This window comes from Tachypleus tridentatus, chromosome 12 (genome assembly GCF_004210375.1).
Source record: "Tachypleus tridentatus isolate NWPU-2018 chromosome 12, ASM421037v1, whole genome shotgun sequence".
Lineage (NCBI taxonomy): Eukaryota > Metazoa > Arthropoda > Merostomata > Xiphosura > Limulidae > Tachypleus > Tachypleus tridentatus.
This window is the reverse complement of record NC_134836.1, coordinates 128,024,979-128,045,718: the sequence shown is the minus strand read 5'-3', so window position 1 is coordinate 128,045,718 and position 20,740 is coordinate 128,024,979. Positions and strand designations below refer to the sequence as shown.

At 31.3% G+C, this 20,740-nt stretch overlaps 1 protein-coding gene across 3 annotated transcripts in view; it reads right to left on the bottom strand.

The window, feature by feature from the left end:
• Positions 1-18,890, bottom strand: part of LOC143234660 (serine/threonine-protein phosphatase 6 regulatory ankyrin repeat subunit A-like) — a 39,837-nt gene extending 20,947 nt beyond the window's left edge. For 2 of the 3 annotated variants that reach the window (XR_013018747.1, XM_076472186.1), the window contains exons 1-4: positions 16,205-18,787; positions 9,551-9,634; positions 8,257-8,402; positions 5,420-5,499 (exon numbers count right to left, since the gene is read on the bottom strand). Coding sequence is in view for 2 of the 3 variants with exons in the window: in XM_076472186.1 (XP_076328301.1) it covers positions 5,420-5,499; positions 8,257-8,402; positions 9,551-9,634; positions 16,205-16,281 (387 nt within the window). In the remaining variant the exon portion in view is untranslated. The other variant, XM_076472187.1, reaches the window with a different exon arrangement.
• Between the last annotated feature and the right edge of the window lie 1,850 nt (positions 18,891-20,740).

Here is a 20,740-nt window from a genome sequence, read left to right as displayed (position 1 = left end):
GACTGCTACAACTGGAACCTGAGTTACCTACAACACAACTATCTGACTGCTACAACTGGAACCTGAGTTACCTACAACACAACTATCTGACTGCTACAACTGGAACCTGAGTTACCTATAACACAACTATCTGACTGCTACAACTGGAACCTGAGTTACCTATAACACAACTATCTGACTGCTACAACTGGAACCTGAATTACCTATAACACAACTATCTGACTGCTACAACTGGAACCTGAGTTACCTATAACACAACTATCTGACTGCTACAACTGGAACCTGAGTTACCTATAACACAACTATCTGACTGCTACAACTGGAACCTGAGTTACCTATAACACAACTATCTGACTGCTAAAACTGGAACCTGAGTTACCTATAACACAACTATCTGACTGCTACAACTGGAACCTGAGTTACCTATAACACAACTATCTGACTGCTACAACTGGAACCTGAGTTACCTATAACACAACTATCTGACTGCTACAACTGGAACCTGAGTTACCTATAACACAACTATCTGATAGTACATCATGAAGGCTGCCATGTTAACACATTTCATTCTAATGTAATGATAAATTTGGTGGGAGTCATTTTTAAAACATTTACTTACAACGATAGATTTTGAACTGTAATAAAAAGTGTTATAAAAAATAAACATCATATAATTCAACTTGATAGTTTGAAGTAATGTTAAAAAGAATTTTGGTATTTTATTAATTTTTAACATACAAAGTATTGTGTACATTATGTAAGAAAAAAATGACGTCACAGCATTTGGTATGATACACATTATCTGAAGTAATGGCATCATAGTATCTGGTGTTCTGTAGATTATTAAACGATCTGATTTCAGAAGTATTTGGTGTTCTTGGGGTCATTTTAAACCACTTGATGTATTTTACACATTATATAGAAACAATTATGAATTTTTTTCCCTTTTCTGTTCAAATTGACGTATAAATGAGGAATGTGAAACTGTTATAAAAACACAACATAATTACTAAGGTAGCTGTATCTCACTGTAGTACTCAATATACAGGAACTGATGCACAATGTTATATACCCAGATTCAGAAGATTTACCAATGGTTTGTTACATTCTTGTCTGTAATTTATTATCTATATTACTAGCATTGTTACAAAGTTTGTTACAGTCTTGTCTGTAGTTTATTATCTATATTACTAACACTGTTACAAAGTTTGTTACAGTCTTGTCTGTAGTTTATTATCTATATTACTAACACTGTTACAAAGTTTGTTGCAGTCTTGTCTTCAGTTTATTATCTATATTACTAACACTGTTACAAAGTTTGTTACAGTCTTGTCTTCAGTTTATTATCTATATTACTAACACTGTTACAAAGTTTGTTACAGTCTTGTCTGTAATTTATTACCTATATTACTAACACTGTTACAAAGTTTGTTACATTCTTGTCTGTAGTTTATTATCTATATTACTAACACTGTTACAAAGTTTGTTACATTCTTGTCTTCAGTTTATTATCTATATTACTAACACTGTTACAAAGTTTGTTACATTCTTGTCTTCAGTTTATTATCTGTATTACTAACACTGTTACAAAGTTTGTTACATTCTTGTCTTCAGTTTATTATCTGTATTACTAACACTGTTACAAAGTTTGTTAAATTCTTGTCTTCAGTTTATTATCTGTATTACTAACACTGTTACAAAGTTTGTTACAGTCTTGTCTGTAATTTATTATCTATATTACTAACACTGTTACAAAGTTTGTAACAGTCTTGTCTGTAGTTTATTATCTATATTACTAACACTGTTACAAAGTTTGTAACAGTCTTGTCTATAGTTTATTATCTATATTACTAACACTGTTACAAAGTTTGTTACATTCTTGTCTTCAGTTTATTATCTATATTACTAACACTGTTACAAAGTTTGTTACAGTCTTGTCTGTAGTTTATTATCTATATTACTAACATTGTTACAGTCTTGTCTGTAGTTTATCACCTATATTACTAACACTGTTACAAAGCTTGTTACATTCTTGTCTGTAGTTTATTATCTATATTACTAACACTGTTACAAAGTTTGTTACATTCTTGTCTGTAGTTTATCATCTATATTACTAACACTGTTACAAAGTTTGTTACATTCTTGTCTGTAGTTTATTATCTATATTACTAACACTGTTACAAAGTTTGTTACATTCTTGTCTGTAGTTTATTATCTATATTACTAACACTGTTACAAAGTTTGTTACATTCTTGTCTGTAGTTTATTATCTATATTACTAACACTGTTACAAAGTTTGTTACATTCTTGTCTGTAGTTTATCATCTATATTACTAACACTGTTACAAAGTTTGTTACAGTCTTATCTGTAATTTATTATCTATATTACTAACATTGTTACAAAGTTTGTTACAGTCTTGTCTGTAGTTTATTATCTATATTACTAACATTGTTACAAAGTTTGTTACAGTCTTGTCTGTAGTTTATCATCTATATTACTAACACTGTTACAAAGTTTGTTACAGTCTTGTCTGTAGTTTATCATCTATATTACTAACACTGTTACAAAGTTTGTAACAGTCTTGGCTTCAGTTTATTATCCATATTACTAACACTGTTACAAAGTTTGTTACAGTCTCGTCTTCAGTTTATTATCCACATTACTAACACTGTTACAAAGTTTGTTACAGTCTCGTCTGTAGTTTATCATCTATATTACTAACACTGTTACAAAGTTTGTTACAGTCTTGTCTGTAGTTTATCATCTATATTACTAACACTGTTACAAAGTTTGTTACAGTCTTGTCTGTAGTTTATCATCTATATTACTAACACTGTTACAAAGTTTGTTACAGTCTTGTCTGTAGTTTATTATCTATATTACTAACACTGTTACAAAGTTTGTTACATTCTTGTCTTCAGTTTATTATCTATATTACTAACACTGTTACAAAGTTTGTTACATTCTTGTCTTCAGTTTATTATCTATATTACTAACACTGTTACAAAGTTTGTTACATTCTTGTCTTCAGTTTATTATCTGTATTACTAACACTGTTACAAAGTTTGTTACATTCTTGTCTTCAGTTTATTATCTGTATTACTAACACTGTTACAAAGTTTGTTACATTCTTGTCTTCAGTTTATTATCTGTATTACTAACACTGTTACAAAGTTTGTTACATTCTTGTCTTCAGTTTATTATCTGTATTACTAACACTGTTACAAAGTTTGTTACAGTCTTGTCTGTAATTTATTATCTATATTACTAACACTGTTACAAAGTTTGTTACAGTCTTGTCTGTAGTTTATTATCTATATTACTAACATTGTTACAAAGTTTGTTACAGTCTTGTCTGTAGTTTATCATCTATATTACTAACACTGTTACAAAGTTTGTAACAGTCTTGGCTTCAGTTTATTATCTATATTACTAACACTGTTACAAAGTTTGTTACAGTCTCGTCTTCAGTTTATTATCCACATTACTAACACTGTTACAAAGTTTGTTACAGTCTCGTCTGTAGTTTATCATCTATATTACTAACACTGTTACAAAGTTTGTTACAGTCTTGTCTGTAGTTTATCATCTATATTACTAACACTGTTACAAAGTTTGTTACATTCTTGTCTGTAGTTTATTATCTATATTACTAACACTGTTACAAAGTTTGTTACATTCTTGTCTGTAGTTTATCATCTATATTACTAACACTGTTACAAAGTTTGTTACATTCTTGTCTGTAGTTTATTATCTATATTACTAACACTGTTACAAAGTTTGTTACATTCTTGTCTGTAGTTTATTATCTATATTACTAACACTGTTACAAAGTTTGTTACATTCTTGTCTGTAGTTTATTATCTATATTACTAACACTGTTACAAAGTTTGTTACATTCTTGTCTGTAGTTTATTATCTATATTACTAACACTGTTACAAAGTTTGTTACATTCTTGTCTGTAGTTTATTATCTATATTACTAACACTGTTACAAAGTTTGTTACATTCTTGTCTGTAGTTTATCATCTATATTACTAACACTGTTACAAAGTTTGTTACAGTCTTATCTGTAATTTATTATCTATATTACTAACATTGTTACAAAGTTTGTTACAGTCTTGTCTGTAGTTTATTATCTATATTACTAACATTGTTACAAAGTTTGTTACAGTCTTGTCTGTAGTTTATCATCTATATTACTAACACTGTTACAAAGTTTGTAACAGTCTTGGCTTCAGTTTATTATCTATATTACTAACACTGTTACAAAGTTTGTTACAGTCTCGTCTTCAGTTTATTATCCACATTACTAACACTGTTACAAAGTTTGTTACAGTCTCGTCTGTAGTTTATCATCTATATTACTAACACTGTTACAAAGTTTGTTACAGTCTCGTCTGTAGTTTATCATCTATATTACTAACACTGTTACAAAGTTTGTTACAGTCTTGTCTGTAGTTTATCATCTATATTACTAACACTGTTACAAAGTTTGTTACAGTCTTGTCTGTAGTTTATTATCTATATTACTAACACTGTTACAAAGTTTGTTACATTCTTGTCTGTAGTTTATCATCTATATTACTAACACTGTTACAAAGTTTGTTACAGTCTTATCTGTAATTTATTATCTATATTACTAACATTGTTACAAAGTTTGTTACAGTCTTGTCTGTAGTTTATCATCTATATTACTAACACTGTTACAAAGTTTGTTTCAGTCTTGTCTGTAGTTTATCATCTATATTACTAACACTGTTACAAAGTTTGTTACAGTCTTGTCTGTAGTTTATTATCTATATTACTAACACTGTTACAAAGTTTGTTACATTCTTGTCTGTAGTTTATCATCTATATTACTAACACTGTTACAAAGTTTGTTACAGTCTTGTCTGTGGTTTATCATCTATATTACTAACACTGTTACAAAGTTTGTTACAGTCTTGTCTGTAGTTTATTATCTATATTACTAAATATTGTCTTATTTGAGTTCATAGTGTTTCTTTTCAAATTTTCAGGTTTGATCAACTAAATGGTAGCTGATAAGAGAAGTGAAATAAAACAGTTTATTTATATTTTATTATTGTTAATTTATATTAACTTTACATGTAATATTTTTAATAAAATAAATTAAGACAACATGTATTCAATACTGATCTTCATTTATTGAATCATTAATTTTTAACAATTTTATTAGAATTTATTATTTTTAATGTATAAAAGACTTATAGTGTTTATCGAAAGCTTGACCAATTTTGTGAAGATACTCAAAATGGTGTCATATCAAATGAGGTACTGATTCAGTTGTATCGCAGCTTCATGACATGATACAAGTACCATGTTGCTCTATCATCACACCTTTAATAACTACCTCAGAAGAAGGAATTTTTAATTAGAATTTGAGAAACCACAAACCTGAAGACAAGCATGATGAAGGGCCGTATTGCCTAGGTTGTCCTGAAAATTGGCATCAGCTTTATGCTCCAGAAGAACCTCTGAAAATAATTAATGTATTATTAAAACAGTACAGAGACTAAAGGTTAAATTTTGTAGAAGAAAGAAGACAGTTATGTAGTTTAATTATAGAACAGAAACATTCTTAAAACTCAGTGTAAAACTGTGACCTTATGTAGTAACGTGAAGTTACAGTAATAAGCTATCAATCAATGTCATGCTTACTATCCTATATGATTTTCTAACTAAATCATTAACTGGCTAGTAATACATACAAAATGTCTTTATTATTACTAACATGTTCACATCTGATATTTTTGCTTATAATGTACTGACATCTACAGAGAAGTCCTGGGAAGGACCAATGGCAACTGTGGTTAGGATAGAAAGACTGACACACTACTCATGCAACCAGGTTCTTGAATCAATTAACTTATTTGAAGAGTCTTGAAAATCTATAATGCTCTTAAATTCTACCACTTTGGTCTGTTTATTTCTTATACACAAGAAATACTGTAAACAGTACTTTTGATTTTCATGGGGTCTTTGGAGATTTGGTGTAACTTAACTTCAAGTGCAATTTCTGAAGACAGTCCTTACTTTGTTATTTACATATCCTCTGTATATTTTAAGACAGAATTTCATCACAGGTTATTTTATGACTGTGTGTCTGTAACTTTCCCCTCACTTATTCATGGTGTTCATTTTTATCAAGTGTTCCATGCAAGTATTCTTAAGGAGGGTTGTAATGACTTTTCAGGACCTTCGGCATTACACATCTTGTTGATTCTGGAAACTGGGCAGCTTACAAGTTCTGTCGTTACATTATTGGAATAGTTTGATTCATAGCTGAGGCATCAACTGGCATATGTGGGTTTCCCCTGAAACTCATTTGAGATACAAGATGTGTTTTGATGAGCACAAATAATTAAACTAACACAGTTACTAACCATGAAAGTGGTTAAGTAGAATTCTCCTACATGTACACACATGCTGATCTGTGTGAATGTAGAGATGTTATCATCATTTTACCAACAGGATTCAATTTTGTACATGTCATTAAAAGTTTTTACTTTACTGTGGTTTAAAGATGACAGTGGTAATGTAATGAACTGATAATGACTTGCTATTCCTTCATGTTTTTCTGCTAGTAAACACAAATTAATAAAACTCTTACCTGTAAGGCTTTACTTAACCCTTTATCTCTGAATACCCTAATACTACACATGAGAAACTTTTATTGTCTTACATTCAAAGTTTTATTACTATTTCTTTATGTCATACCAGTTAAAATAGCATAAAATCTTAACCAACAATCCATATTTTAATAATTTACAAGTTTTAAGTTCCTTATTCTAAAAGGAAACATATTTTTTTAAAATACTGAATATTCCATTGCATGACAGGTGACATTTTCTCAAGGCATTTTGTCTTCTCCAGTTTTTCTACCACCCACCCCCTTGAAAGAGTATGAAATTAAATGTTAATTACTAGCTACAGATTTGTTATTGTTCAGACAAACCATAAAACTTTATAGCCTTCAATTCTGTTTGGTTAAACAGAGCTATTAAATAGCTAACAGAGCTAATAGAGCTATTAAATAGAAAATCAAACCCCTTCTGCAATGCCCACTCTTTCAGGATATGTTAAGAGTTCTTTTTATATTTCATTATGCACTACATATAACCAATATAAAGTCAAGATTTTCATATGTTAAATGATGTAGTGCATAACACTGTGTTCTGATAACAGTAAATTTCACTTGAGTACAAGCAATGTTCCAGTGAGAAATTTAATGACTACTTTGTAAAGGCTCTTGTTGCATAGTTAGAAAGCCAGAACAACTGTGAGAGGTGGAGGTCTACATTTTGTATGTTATTAGTCTACGTTCTTCAACAGTCAATAGCAAGCAAAAAGATTGGGTAGGTATTTTATTTCTTGTTTATGTTTATTTATTATTACAAAAGTAACTAAAATGTAAGAACACAGATCTCTTCAGGTTAGTTAATATTATATTTGATTAAAATAAATAACAATAATAAAAATGTTTCACAAAGCACTTATCACACAAGCAGTTTGCTGCAGCTTATGAGCAATGTAAATCAATAGCAATGCCTGAGCTGCACACTGAGTGATTTATAACTTACAATGGCACAGAGAGGAGTTAGACATGGTTGAAAGAGCAATAACTTTTAATTGTAAACAGATGCATACTGGTATGAGCTTAAAGCTACTTAGAATAAATGAATATAGTTTGATGGTACAAGTTGATGTTATTCTAGAAAGAAAATGGGGTAATTCAAATTATTATTATTATTTTTTTTTTATTTTTATGGTTACGAGGTCGGTCAAACTGACTGATCATGTTTTGAGTTAAGGTAAAGAAAATAAAGTTTTAATGAAAAAAGAATGTTTGAAATGTATTTAGGTTTTCAGGATTACCTAAAGGAAATCTGAGATTTCTGAGATGAGGAAAAGTATTTTTAATCTTAACATGAAAATTGCTTTTCACGTGGACTATTTAAAAACAACTCAACATATTAACTCTTTTGCTGACAGGTAATGGGACAAAAGGCCATGCTATCCCATTTGTTGCCTTGTATTCAAAATTTGGATCAGTTTTTTGGGGACTGTATATCTTAAAATATGGCCAACCTGTATTCAAAACTAGAAAAATAAAAATTAAAACTAAAACAAAACAAAACAGGGCTAGTCATGTATGGTATTATTCTAGTCATTAATATATAATTACTTTAAATCTGAAGCAACTCAATAGGGAAACACAAAAGTAGGCTTACCAATGGACTTGCAGTGACCATTTATTGCTGCTAACATTAGTGGTGTTTGGTTATACACATCAAAGGCATCAACCTCAGCTCCTTCTTGTAGTAGAAGTTGTAAACAGAGTAGACTGTCATGAAATGCTGCTATATGCAATGGTGTTCTGTTAGCAAAAACATAATGAACTGAGTTATATGTATATATACAAACTTAAAGGCATATTAACAATTAAATAACGTAAAACAGTCACACACCTATCACATGCAGTAGTTACTACGTTGTTTAATTAGTTTAGAAAGACTACACCTGTATTTATTACTGCTCACAATGGATCAAGTGTCCAAACTTTTTTCTTTGTGTGTGTGCGAAATAAAGTATAATTAAATTGTTATTACGTGTAATATACAATCGTTTTCAGTTACTTCCAGTATGAGACCCTGTCTCATTGTGTGCAAGTAGCTGTATCAAATGTCAAAACTTCATCCAAAATACAGAACAAAAAGTAGACAAGTTTGTGAGAAAACAAGTTGTGTTGGGTGACTATCAAGTCAATCTGGGTAAAGTGTGCAATAGGTGATTGAGACAGTTTTGTGTGTTAACAAATATATATCACAAATATGACGTCTTGCAATAAGTTAAGAAAATTACGGGTTTTCTTGGAAATAAAATCGATTGAAAGGTATGTGGTCATAAATTGTACTTAATTTTTTAACCCTACCTATACAGAAGAACTAATATTGAATGTTTCAAAACTATCAGAAATTGACAAGGGTTTCTATCATACTATGATATTAAAGATTACTTTATATATGCAAAAATATATATGCAAAAACGGCTCGTTTGGGTTGAGAAAATATTTTACATAGAAGAGCAAACAATGTTTCAACCTTCTTCGGTCATCGTCAGGTTCACAAAAAAAGAGGTAACTGACCGGAAGCTGACCATACGTTTGGAAGGGGTTGTGTAACTGAGTGTCAGAATGTAGAGGGCGGTGTTAAAACCTGACGATGACCAAAGAAGGTCGAAACGTTGTTCGCTCTTCTATGTAAAATATTTTCTCAACCCAAACAAGCCGTTTTTGCATATATATTTCTCTACAAGTGGGTTTTCTCGACATCACTAAAGATTACTTTATGTTCATACATAAACATTATATGAAAAGGACATTTACCATAAACTGACTCCATGTATTAAATGCCAATTTTTTGTTGGCTTTCACTACAAAGTAAAAATATTTATTATAACTGATGGATACAATATTACAACAAATTATTCCACTATAAATGTACAAGTGCTCTAGAGTAACCATACCTGCTTTTCTTGTCTCGTAGGTGTACAATCTCCTTTCCAAAATGGTTTAGTAGCAGTTCTGTACAGGTTTCACTGCCTTGAAACCTAAGATTCAGGGGAACTAAATGTTATACATGCCACAAATTTAAAGGGGAACAGATAACTTATAAAAAATGTTTAATTACACACAATGTAGCAGAAGTAACACCCCATGTGATGATTTTGTTTGGGGATGTTACAGGTGTGATATTTCTCAATACCACAAAAACATTTTTACTGAAGCATAAATGACTTTCCATTTCCCAAACTCAACTTTCACATGAAATAATAGTTATTAACAGGATTAAAAAACATAACACTTGATAAAATATTTTCTCATGGTTGATTTGGCGCATTATTTAATGCATTACATTGACACAATGCGTGTAAACACATCTTTGTAACATCATGTGCTAAAACTCTAAACCTCAAAATAAATATAACTTAATCCCTTTTATTTTTACTTTCCTTTTTGTAATAACTTTATTTTAACTTTATCACTTCTATAGTAAATAATTTTAATATCTTTATTTTCTCTGTAGTGTTCTGTATTTCTAAGTTGTGATGAAGGCTATCCATATCTATCTATTCTATAAACCATGTTGCAAACAGTTTGCAATCTGTACCACTTCTTGTTAAATAATTATATTACAACTAATAATTAAAAAAAAAATTTTGCAGCATCATTGGGTAAAAATTTTTATTTAAAAATCTCCTGGATTAATTTTTCCTCAGCAGCCAATAGATTTTTAATAATAAATAAATTTGAGTTATGTCATTCAGGTTTCCAGTTTAGGAAAGGACTGCTGTGACTGTATTATCTAAAACGTTTTTATAAAGGTATTTTTAGCTTTATTTTGTCACATGTCAGGATACCTGTCAACTTACAGGGAATATTTAAACTTAATTAGTAAAACAATGCAAGTTTAACCCTCAAACAGCAGCCATCTTCAACTAATGCTGCTATCCACAACATTCCTGCTGGTTAAGGGTTAACAGTGATCATATATTTCAAAGTGATAACTTGAACATCAACTTTATCTCAAAATATTAAAATTATAACAAAGCTTCGTAAACAACATTTATAGTTTGTTTTCCCATCTACCAACAAGTAAAGATTTTCAGGTGATCCCACCCTACATCTCACCAACCATATTTTGACCTAGAATGTATTTAGAATATTCAACACTGTATAAAGTATCAATCTGACAAGATTGTTTGAGGTTGATTCAATATATTGGGAGCAACTAACCAACAAACTTTACAAAATATACACAGGGTTAAGTTCATTTTTAACTTCCTTAGATTGTTTGTTTGTTATGAATTGTGCACAAAGCTACACACAGACTATCTGCACTAGCTGTCCCTAATTTAGTAGTGTAAGACTAGAGGGAAGACAGCTAGTCATCACCATCCACTGACAACACTTGGGCTACTCTTTTACCACCAAATAGTGGGATTGACCCTCACATTATAATGCCACCACGGTTGAAAGAGCAAGCATGTTTGGTGCGACAGATTTAAACCTGTGGCCCTCAGATTACGAGTTCAATGCCTTAACCCAGCTGGCCATGCCGGGTTAGACCTCCTCAGAACATTTCCCATAGTTCATACTACTGTTACATACAAATTGTGTTTGAGGTTGGCCCACAAAGCTCAGATGAGTCAAGAGAGCTAACAAATGTACATTTCACATACATATAGATTACATTAAGAAATGAAAGCTTCCTATTTTTAATCTAAGTGTTAGAGTGTAAAAAAATTTAACTGATTAACCAGCAACAAATTATGTTAATCACACACTTAACAAAAATGTATTATTAGAAAAGGATACAAAATTATTACAACTTACACCTGTTATCCAATGATGAAAGTTTTCTTGAAATATAAAGTCTCTTTGTGCAGTGTCAGACATGAACTTTGTTTTAAGCTGAAGTTTGCTGTTAAACATCAACCCACCCATTAAATGTAAGTCTCACATACAGAGTGTAGCTTTTGCCCACTGAATAATTTAAGTTGGAAGTTCTAATTAATTGACAGCTACATTTCTCCATAACACTACACACAAACAACAATAAAGTAAACTAAGTAATAATTTCTTAACATCTTACATCAAAAATTGCTGTTTTTGTTACATATAATCAATAACAAAATACTCGAATTTACATCAAAATGGAATGTGTGCATCCTTATATTAAATAGTACAACTGTAATTAAAGAAATGTTATTTGTTGTGTTTAGTTATAACTTCATACACCTGGGCAAGTCAGTTAAAGAAAAAAAATGTTTCATTGTCACATGGAGTTGAAAACATATAAACAAAGTCTGTGTTTAAAGCAGTTCATCTCAACTTTCTTCTTCCATGGATCAAAGAGGGAATGGGGGAGACCAGTCCATGAAAAAGATTGTTAGTGTGTCTTAAAAACTTTTAAAGTGCAAAGATAAACAAGGGGCCAATTCTGCATTGTTTAACCACAGGGATAAAACTAGGGATTTTTGAATTATGTCCTTCAGCTTACATGTATCCATGGGATGACAACAATTACCTGAACAAATAGCATGCTTATTTATATGGACAGCTTGACTTTATACCTCTGAATGTAGCAACAGCTACAGTCTTACAGTATTAAATATGCATTAACAACTACCTGACCACACAGTACCACGTGCTAACAGCCACCCACTTCACAGCGCCACGTGCTAACAGCCACCCACTTCACAGTACCATGCATTAAAAACCAAATTATTTTACATTTCCTTTTTCTTTTTTTGAAGCTGTTTGTTGTTTGTTTTGTTTTTTGGAATTTCGCACAAAGCTACTCGAGGGCTATCTGTGCTAGCCGTCCCTAATTTAGCAGTGTAAGACTAGAGGGAAGGCAGCTAGTCATCACCATGCACCGCCAACTCTTGGGCTACTCTTTTACCAACGAATAGTGGGATTGACCGTAACATTATACACCCCCACAACTGGGAGGGCGAGCATGTTTAGCGCGACGCGGGCGCGAACCAGCGACCCTCGGATTACAGTGTCGCACGCTTCAGCTGCCTTGCCAGGCCCTTTTTAAAGCTATTCAATTACATGGTGTGTGTATATATATATATATATATATATTAATATTAATAACCAAAATATATGAGAGCATGATTTATTAATACCCACATGACATCACAGTACCATGTATTATTAACTGCCAAAGAATCTGATAGTATGATGTGTTAATACCCATGTGGTCTCACAGCACCATGTACTAACAGCCCAAACATCTAACAGTGTGAAGTGGTAATACCCATGTCAATAGCTGCCTAATCTCCAAGCTTCATGTATTAATATCCATCTAAACTCAGAGATGGCAACTATTTCAAATGACAGCATAATGATTGTAGACAGAGCCCGTACAGATATCTTACAACCACAGTATACAGTTTTGAATCATCCATGTCTGTGGATCCATCTGTGGCTAAACTGTAAACAATGTTGGTAAGTATGCTTGAAATCATTTTGTCATCTTCACAACCCAACATTTGTACAATGGCTGTAGATTTGGTTCTAGCACAGCCATGTTTTTTCGCTATATCAGAGCCTGGGAACATTTTTCTGAATAGATATCCTGCATGATCGGCTACAACTAGGGGTAAATTATGAGCAATGACGAATTGTGTGAACATCACTTCTGCATTTATAGTTTCATATTCTGAATTCTTACTCATAAATGTCGTTATCTGCATCGTTTTTGTCTTCGCCTCAGCCTTTGGTTGATGAGATGCCGATTTTGTATGTCTGAAACAATCGTTTATCTCGCCATGTGCCAGAAAAAAATCTATGTTACAAACTGTACAAAACGCACGATTGTCACTGACTTTTTATCCAATGACTGTATATTTTGCACTATACTATTTCCTAAATTTTTGATTCACAGTTTTAGTCCTTTTAGATTTGCCAGAAACAAGACAATCTGGTGAACAAAGCCTCTTTTTTCCATCTTGTGAACAATCACATTGGTGTTTCTATGCCGCTTAGAAAACAAGAAATACCCATCTATGTGAGACAAGTGCCGACAAACACTGATGACGTAACTATGGATTCCCCCATGTACCCAGTATGGAGAAGCATCGCACTCAAACTATTGGTAGACGTCGGAGATACAAATATTTTTTATTATTTCAAGCACAAACATAATTATCGCAAGTAGCCATTTGGACTATGTCTTTTATTTATTATCAAAATTTATTTGTATCTCACTAGAAATTTTCTTTTCACCCCTTTCATGCTTTGGGGGAACAATTTATCACTTTATTGTATAGGCCTATATAATATATAATAATTTGGGAGTTGCAACAAGTCGTAATATTTGTCTGTATGAGCGTACAGTCATAACGTATACACCAAAATCGTAATGATTATGCTCAAATCGTAATGATTGGCATCTCTGTAAACTCAACAGTTCCATGTGTTAAAAACCATCTGAACTCGCAACTCCATATATCAAGAGCCACCTTAACTCACAGTTCCATGTGTTAAAAACCCTCTGAACTCACAACCCCATATGTCAACAGCCACCTTAGCTCACAGTTCCATGTGTTAAAAACCATCTGAACTCACAACCCCATATGTCAACAACCACCTTAACTCACAGTTCCATGTGTTAAAAACCATCTGAACTCACAACCCCATATGTCAACAACCACCTTAACTCACAGTTCCATGTGTTAAAAACCATCTGAACTCACAACCCCATATGTCAACAACCACCTTAACTCACAGTTCCATGTGTTAAAAACCATCTGAACTCACAACCCCATACGACACCTGAACTCACAGTAAGTACTTACATTATAATTTTTGATACAATATATGCGTGTTATGATTAAAAAACAACTATTCTTTGTCCTCAAAATCTCAAATATTTGTGTAATCTCTAAAAAAAACTCCTAAATAAATTTCAAACATTTGTTTTCAGTAAAACTTTATATTTTATTTATTTCTCTACTCTGACTACGTGGGGTCTGTCAATATGACTAATCTCATACCCATCATAAACAAATGTTTTATTTCATACTAGAATGATTATAAATTATAACATGAAAATATAAATATTTAGTCTAAGTAGCTTGAGTCTCATAACATTATATATTTAAATATATTTATTATTTCTTTTTTTATATTGACCTACCAGTCATGGCTGGCTAAGATTACATAACTTGTATTGATCCAGTGTACATGCAGTCATGTTACCATGTACAAGAATATAAAACTGACCTATTGTCTTTACAAAGTGACACAGTCTCGGCTGTGGGTTTTTGTGGATCAGTATCTTGTAATATACAAACACATTTCCATTAATATGCATTATTACTATTCAGATTTAATATATTAAACTCATTTTACTTAGAATATAGAACAATAAATGAAGAAGTAAAACAAACTTATCTTTTCAACCCATAATCTTTGTTGTTAAGTTTTTATATTTTGCAAGCAAAGGATATGAAACAAATTACATTTTAAGGCTTTATATACACAATTTAATAACCAAAAAATAATAAGTTAAGATATTGACACCATAAAATACCACAACAACTTATCAAGTTTAGTAAAAAAAATCTGAATTTAGGTCCCAAAAAAATAAATTTCAAGCAGCCAAAGACACAACCTACCTCCTTGAAATAAGGTTTCAAAAAAACATGGTAGTCTTTTGACAATTAATACACAATACACTGAAATAAATGTGTGTATAAAGGATTATTTCTAAATATTGGAGAAAAGTGAAAGGGCCACTGTCTTTGATTCAGTATATAAGCCATACCTCACCCAATTGAAAAGATGTGAGGTTATTTTATATTGTAGGTTGTCAATATTGGCAATTTAAGTTCAGAATTTATATACAGTTAAAGACTTAGTATTCTGACGTCAAAAACAACTAAGTTTAATCAGCGCTGCATTCAAATACCACGCAATGCACCAAAAGCAATATTTAGGCATGTTCTTTTCATATTTCCTTTAAAATTGAGCAGTTAATAACCCAAGTGATCTCCCAGTACACACGTCAGCAGCCACGTTACCTCACAGTACCACGCATCAACAGCTAATTGGTCTTGGGGCGTTGTTAGTTAAAGTAACCTGTAGCTTTATGATGTATTATTACCATAGTATAAAACTGTAGAACATAATAAATTTGTACTATAAAGAGTTTCCTCAAATCCTACAATCAGAAGACTTTGGTGTGAAACTATACATAAAAGTCAGTCACTGCAAAGATGTATTTACTAATTATTTCATTAAATCAACAATTTCTAGGGCCCTTTCACATCAGTATGACTGATAGAAGACTCGTTGAACACTGTATTATTCAAGAAAAGTTCTATTACCAAAATTTTATATACCGTTAAAACTAACAGTAAAATGGATAGAAAGATCAAAATAAGGAAATCATGAAGAGACAGATATTTTGGTTCAACTTTCACTGTTTGTTAAAAATAACAAATAGCCTTAATATTATTCTCTATTCACTTTTATACAAAATAGATATTAAAAAATAAAGAGAAATAAAAAAACTGGTTGGCTTTCATAATACTTTTTACAGAATTAAATCAGATAAACACAAAAAAGGGTATGAAAACACATACACAATTATTACTTACGGGTTGCTACTGCAGTCACAAGAGGCATGCGTGGTAGGAGGAAAACACATTATTAAAATGGAGGAGTTAGTCCACATGCCGTGATCAACATAATATTAATAAAACAAAACAGATTGTAATACATTACATCACAAAACAACAAGTTTCAACAGTTATAGAATATTTTAAAGTTAGCATTCATAGGACCATGCTCTGAAATTCATGCTAAAGAAAGCGCAAGTTGCTGAAAATTACAAAGTACTTCTTGTTACAGATTTCTTTACATATTATAAAGTTTAGGGTGAAGTCAAATAAATGAATGATGAAGTAAACAGTACTTTTGTAACATGGCACAGATTTAACTTTCAACAATGATTTAATTATTTTTTTAAATTACAGAACTTCATTATACAATACTTATGAAACTGTTAACTTGTATATTAACTTTGAGCCTTATGGTTACTAATTCCTCCTAACAGAAATACTTCAGCCATTTAATAAAATAATAAAATTTTTAGTAAAAGAGTATTTAACAGTTTCCAAATAAGTGAGATCAAACTACATCAGTTTCACAACAGTATAACCTGAAAATAAACAATTCATAAAACCATAAGTTTCTGTTCTCCTGATCATTAGTTCTTTATCTTTTATACAACTGATTTTAGTGACAATACAGTTTCATTTGGATACATGCATATTTCAATTAAGTATAAGTAACGAGGCTTCAGAAGTTAGCAAGTTATCATGCTAACATTTTTTGAACAATACATCTAAATATATTTTAACTAACAAAGTCAAGTTTGTACTAAATATGGATTTGTGTCACAGAATTTTATTTTGGAAGTCATTTTCAAAGCTGATACAAAAAAACTAAATTCTGTCCAACAATATTCATACGCAGTATTAGCTGTGAAGGCTCAAATACATCTATGGCTATATATACATTTAACTCGTACATCTTCACATAAAACTTGCAAAAATAATTCTGTCACAACTATACTTGGCTCTCATCTGAAAGGGTAGGTATGTTACAATAAAACAAAGCCATGAGTTCTGGACCAAGATAAACAGCCTCATATTACCCAGTGAAACAGTACGAAAGTGCACACGTGAACAACAAATACATCAGAAGCTAGTGAGAACTTTGACAACAAAAGTGTGTGTAATATATAACATACATGACACTAATGACAACGAGTAATCTTAATACTGTTTTACAGTTATAAACCAATAATAAAATCCATGAAGTTTCCAGACATTAAAAAACAATTCTTTCTAATCACATGAAAGGTGTACTACTTGTAACATTAAATCATATTGCACCAAAATTGACCTTCAAAACACAAAAACATTTAAAATCTAGACAAAACAAGAGTAAACAGTTACTCAGCCAAGTGCAATAGAAGGATCATAAACCATAAACATGTGTGTGACGTAGAGTTAAAGTTTTACTTAATAATGTTGAACTGACTTGCTGGAGTCCTTTACATCCAATCAACAGTGATGTAGGAGGAGCTTAGTGTAGTTCTTCACATCTAACCAGTGGTGATGTAGTGTTAGTAAAGTTTTACTTAATGTTGAACTGACTTGCTGGAGTCCTTTACATCCAATCAACAGTGACGTAGGAGGAGCTTAGTGTAGTTCTTCACATCTAACCAGTGGTGATGTAGTGTTAGTAAAGTTTTACTTAATGTTGAACTGATTTGCTGGACTCCTTTACATCCAATCAACATTCATATACGAGGAGTAAACACTTACTTAAACTGAAGTTTTGCTTAAAAGAGCTTCTTAAACCTACACATTGATTATGGAGAAAGGAGGACAATAAAAGATTTAGTATCATCTCAAAGTTTGATGTGTTGTACATGACAGAGAAAATTACTTTGGGGAATTATAAAGAGTAAACTTAAATATTTGTATGAACTGAATACCTGTATGTGTTATTTTCATGCACGCATTTCATTATTTCTCTGTGCACATGCTTAGTTTCTGTTTTGTTGATTTGACCACGATAAAAACTAACAAATCTCTGGGTTATCAGAAAATGTCTCAAAAATATGGTCACAATATTAGTTTGTTGAAATAATGTATAATTATTATAAATTAATTCTATTCTAGTTCACGAAAGGATCCTTTATTATTGAAGATTTCTTTATGTCCAGACAACTTCAAAAACTATTAACAGTTAGTGTGATGAAATTATTGGGGTTTATTTTATAGTTGTGGCACTATGTATGTGCAACCATATAAAATGTCTCCTTACATTCGATGTAGATTTTGTTGTTTAGGTACATCATGTGATTTACAGAATGTCTGTACAACCTCCCAATCACAGTGTGTGTGTGTGTGTGTGTAGTTACTTATTGATAACAAAATCATATACATAACATGGATAAAAGACTATGAAAGAATGTAATTCTCCAAATGCTTCATACGACCATTTCCTTCAATTTTAGAAACTGATCATAATTAAACACTAATGCAGATCTTTAAATAAAACATCTGTGTTACTTAACATTTACAAAAATGCTATTTTAATACAACTAAGCAACACTTTTGTGAATCGATCCATTTTGCTTAAAACACACACACAGGTAATAAATACAAAGTATACTTACACTGCACAGTGAAGTGGAGAAAATTTATTTCCAATAAAATTAGAAATCTTGCAGTGTTCAAGAACAAGTTCTACACAGCTTTCATGACCTAAAACAAATATTTTCATGCATTACTACGTTAAGAAAACAGATGCAAAGAAAATGTTTATATAGTTAGATAAACCCATGACCAGCTTGTTTTTAACATATCAAAAACATACCTACAAGAACAAATGTTTGTACCAACACTAAACGTGTGTACAGTGAAATGTGAAGATATAATTTTCTCAACAAATAATACATAAGACATATGAAGCCTAAAACTTTAATAAAACAATAAAAACACTTAGGACAAAAATAGTAGTATTATTAATATGGAAGTTTTCCTCAGATAGCATCTGAAAGCTTTCAACCTTGGCACAGTCTAAGATATAAAACAAATTAATGTAACTTAACTCATTCAAGGTCCAGTAATTTAACTATTAACAAATACTTAAGTGTTTATTACTTTTGAAAAGTATGTCACAAAATCATCTTTCTGTGATTTTCTACAGTCTTTTATTCTGAACACATACAGATGTAGAGAAGTCTACTGTGCACATAAATCTAGCTTGAATGGAAGAATAGTGATTTAAGTCCAAACTCTTTTTTTCTTAGTCTCAATAGACAAAAGATTAAAAATTAAATTAAAATATGACAAAAGTCAGTTTGAGTTCTGAGTACACAAGACAATATTCATCAGTACAGTGATTCATTTCTACAACCATAACGTATTTTGTTTTGGAGTGTACAAAAACGTGGGGTGTTTCTGGTGTGTACATAAACGTCGGGTGTTTCTGTATTTTGTACTGGTGCTTTCTTCTTAACAAAAATCTGTTTTATGTCATATCTTGATCTTTTAACCCTAAAATGAATAGAGTTCTTCCCCCATCACCAACAGAAGTGACCTGTATCTTATGGTCAGACCTATACTTTCTGCCCAGAAAGTAGATGTCCTCAGATTAATGTACAAAGTCAACGGTCAAGCAGGTTAACTAGTTTATATAACTAGATATTATGGTTTTAATAAAAACTTCTCAGAACTAAAACTGACAAATTAAGTTTAATAGACTATTAAACATGTTACAGAAGGTATTATTTATGTATGATCATATATTAAACTTGAAACTGTACAGAATTTATGCAATGCAGGTTAGAGCCCAGTCCAGGGCTCCATAATTTTAAAATTGTAAATACCCACAGTAGTGAACCAAGAAATACAAAATAATCCCACAGGAAAGATACATTTACTAAGCTCACCTGTATTTACTGAAATCACACCTATATGTAACTTACATAACTAATTATATATCAATAGCTGTTTTAAATTTGCATTAACTTGTTAAGGTAGTGAAGTTAAACTATAGTTAACATAAAGTCACATTTTTACAATACTTGGTGTTTTGTAGGTATTGTGATGTTTCCACAAATTAACTGATTTTGAGAAAAGTTAAGTAAAGATGCTTTCTGCTGCAAAATATTCATACACTAAGAACATAAATTCATGCTTACATTGGGAATTTTGTGTTTCAAAATGGGGATATCCTGTCTACTTACTATCATTGTAAAACAAAGAAATATGGATCAGCGTGGTGTACCAGGACCATTCAGAAAGAGACCTGCAACAGGCAGTAGTCCACCCATAGTAAGGGTGTAGTATCTTCTATAAGGTGAGGATTCATAAACACAGAGGACAGTAAAAAAAGGCAATCCACAAGTGCATAACTACTTATACCAAATAATAAAGAAAAATATTCTGTTTTGAAAATAACCACAAGTCACATGTAACGTAAGCTGTTTCCACAACATATCCTTCAACTATCAAAATACTTGAAGCTGCTTAAGAGCGAGATGAGTATTGTGCAAATTCCATTTGAAAACATGGTCAAGTTATCAGAAGTAACACCAACAGAATTTGGTG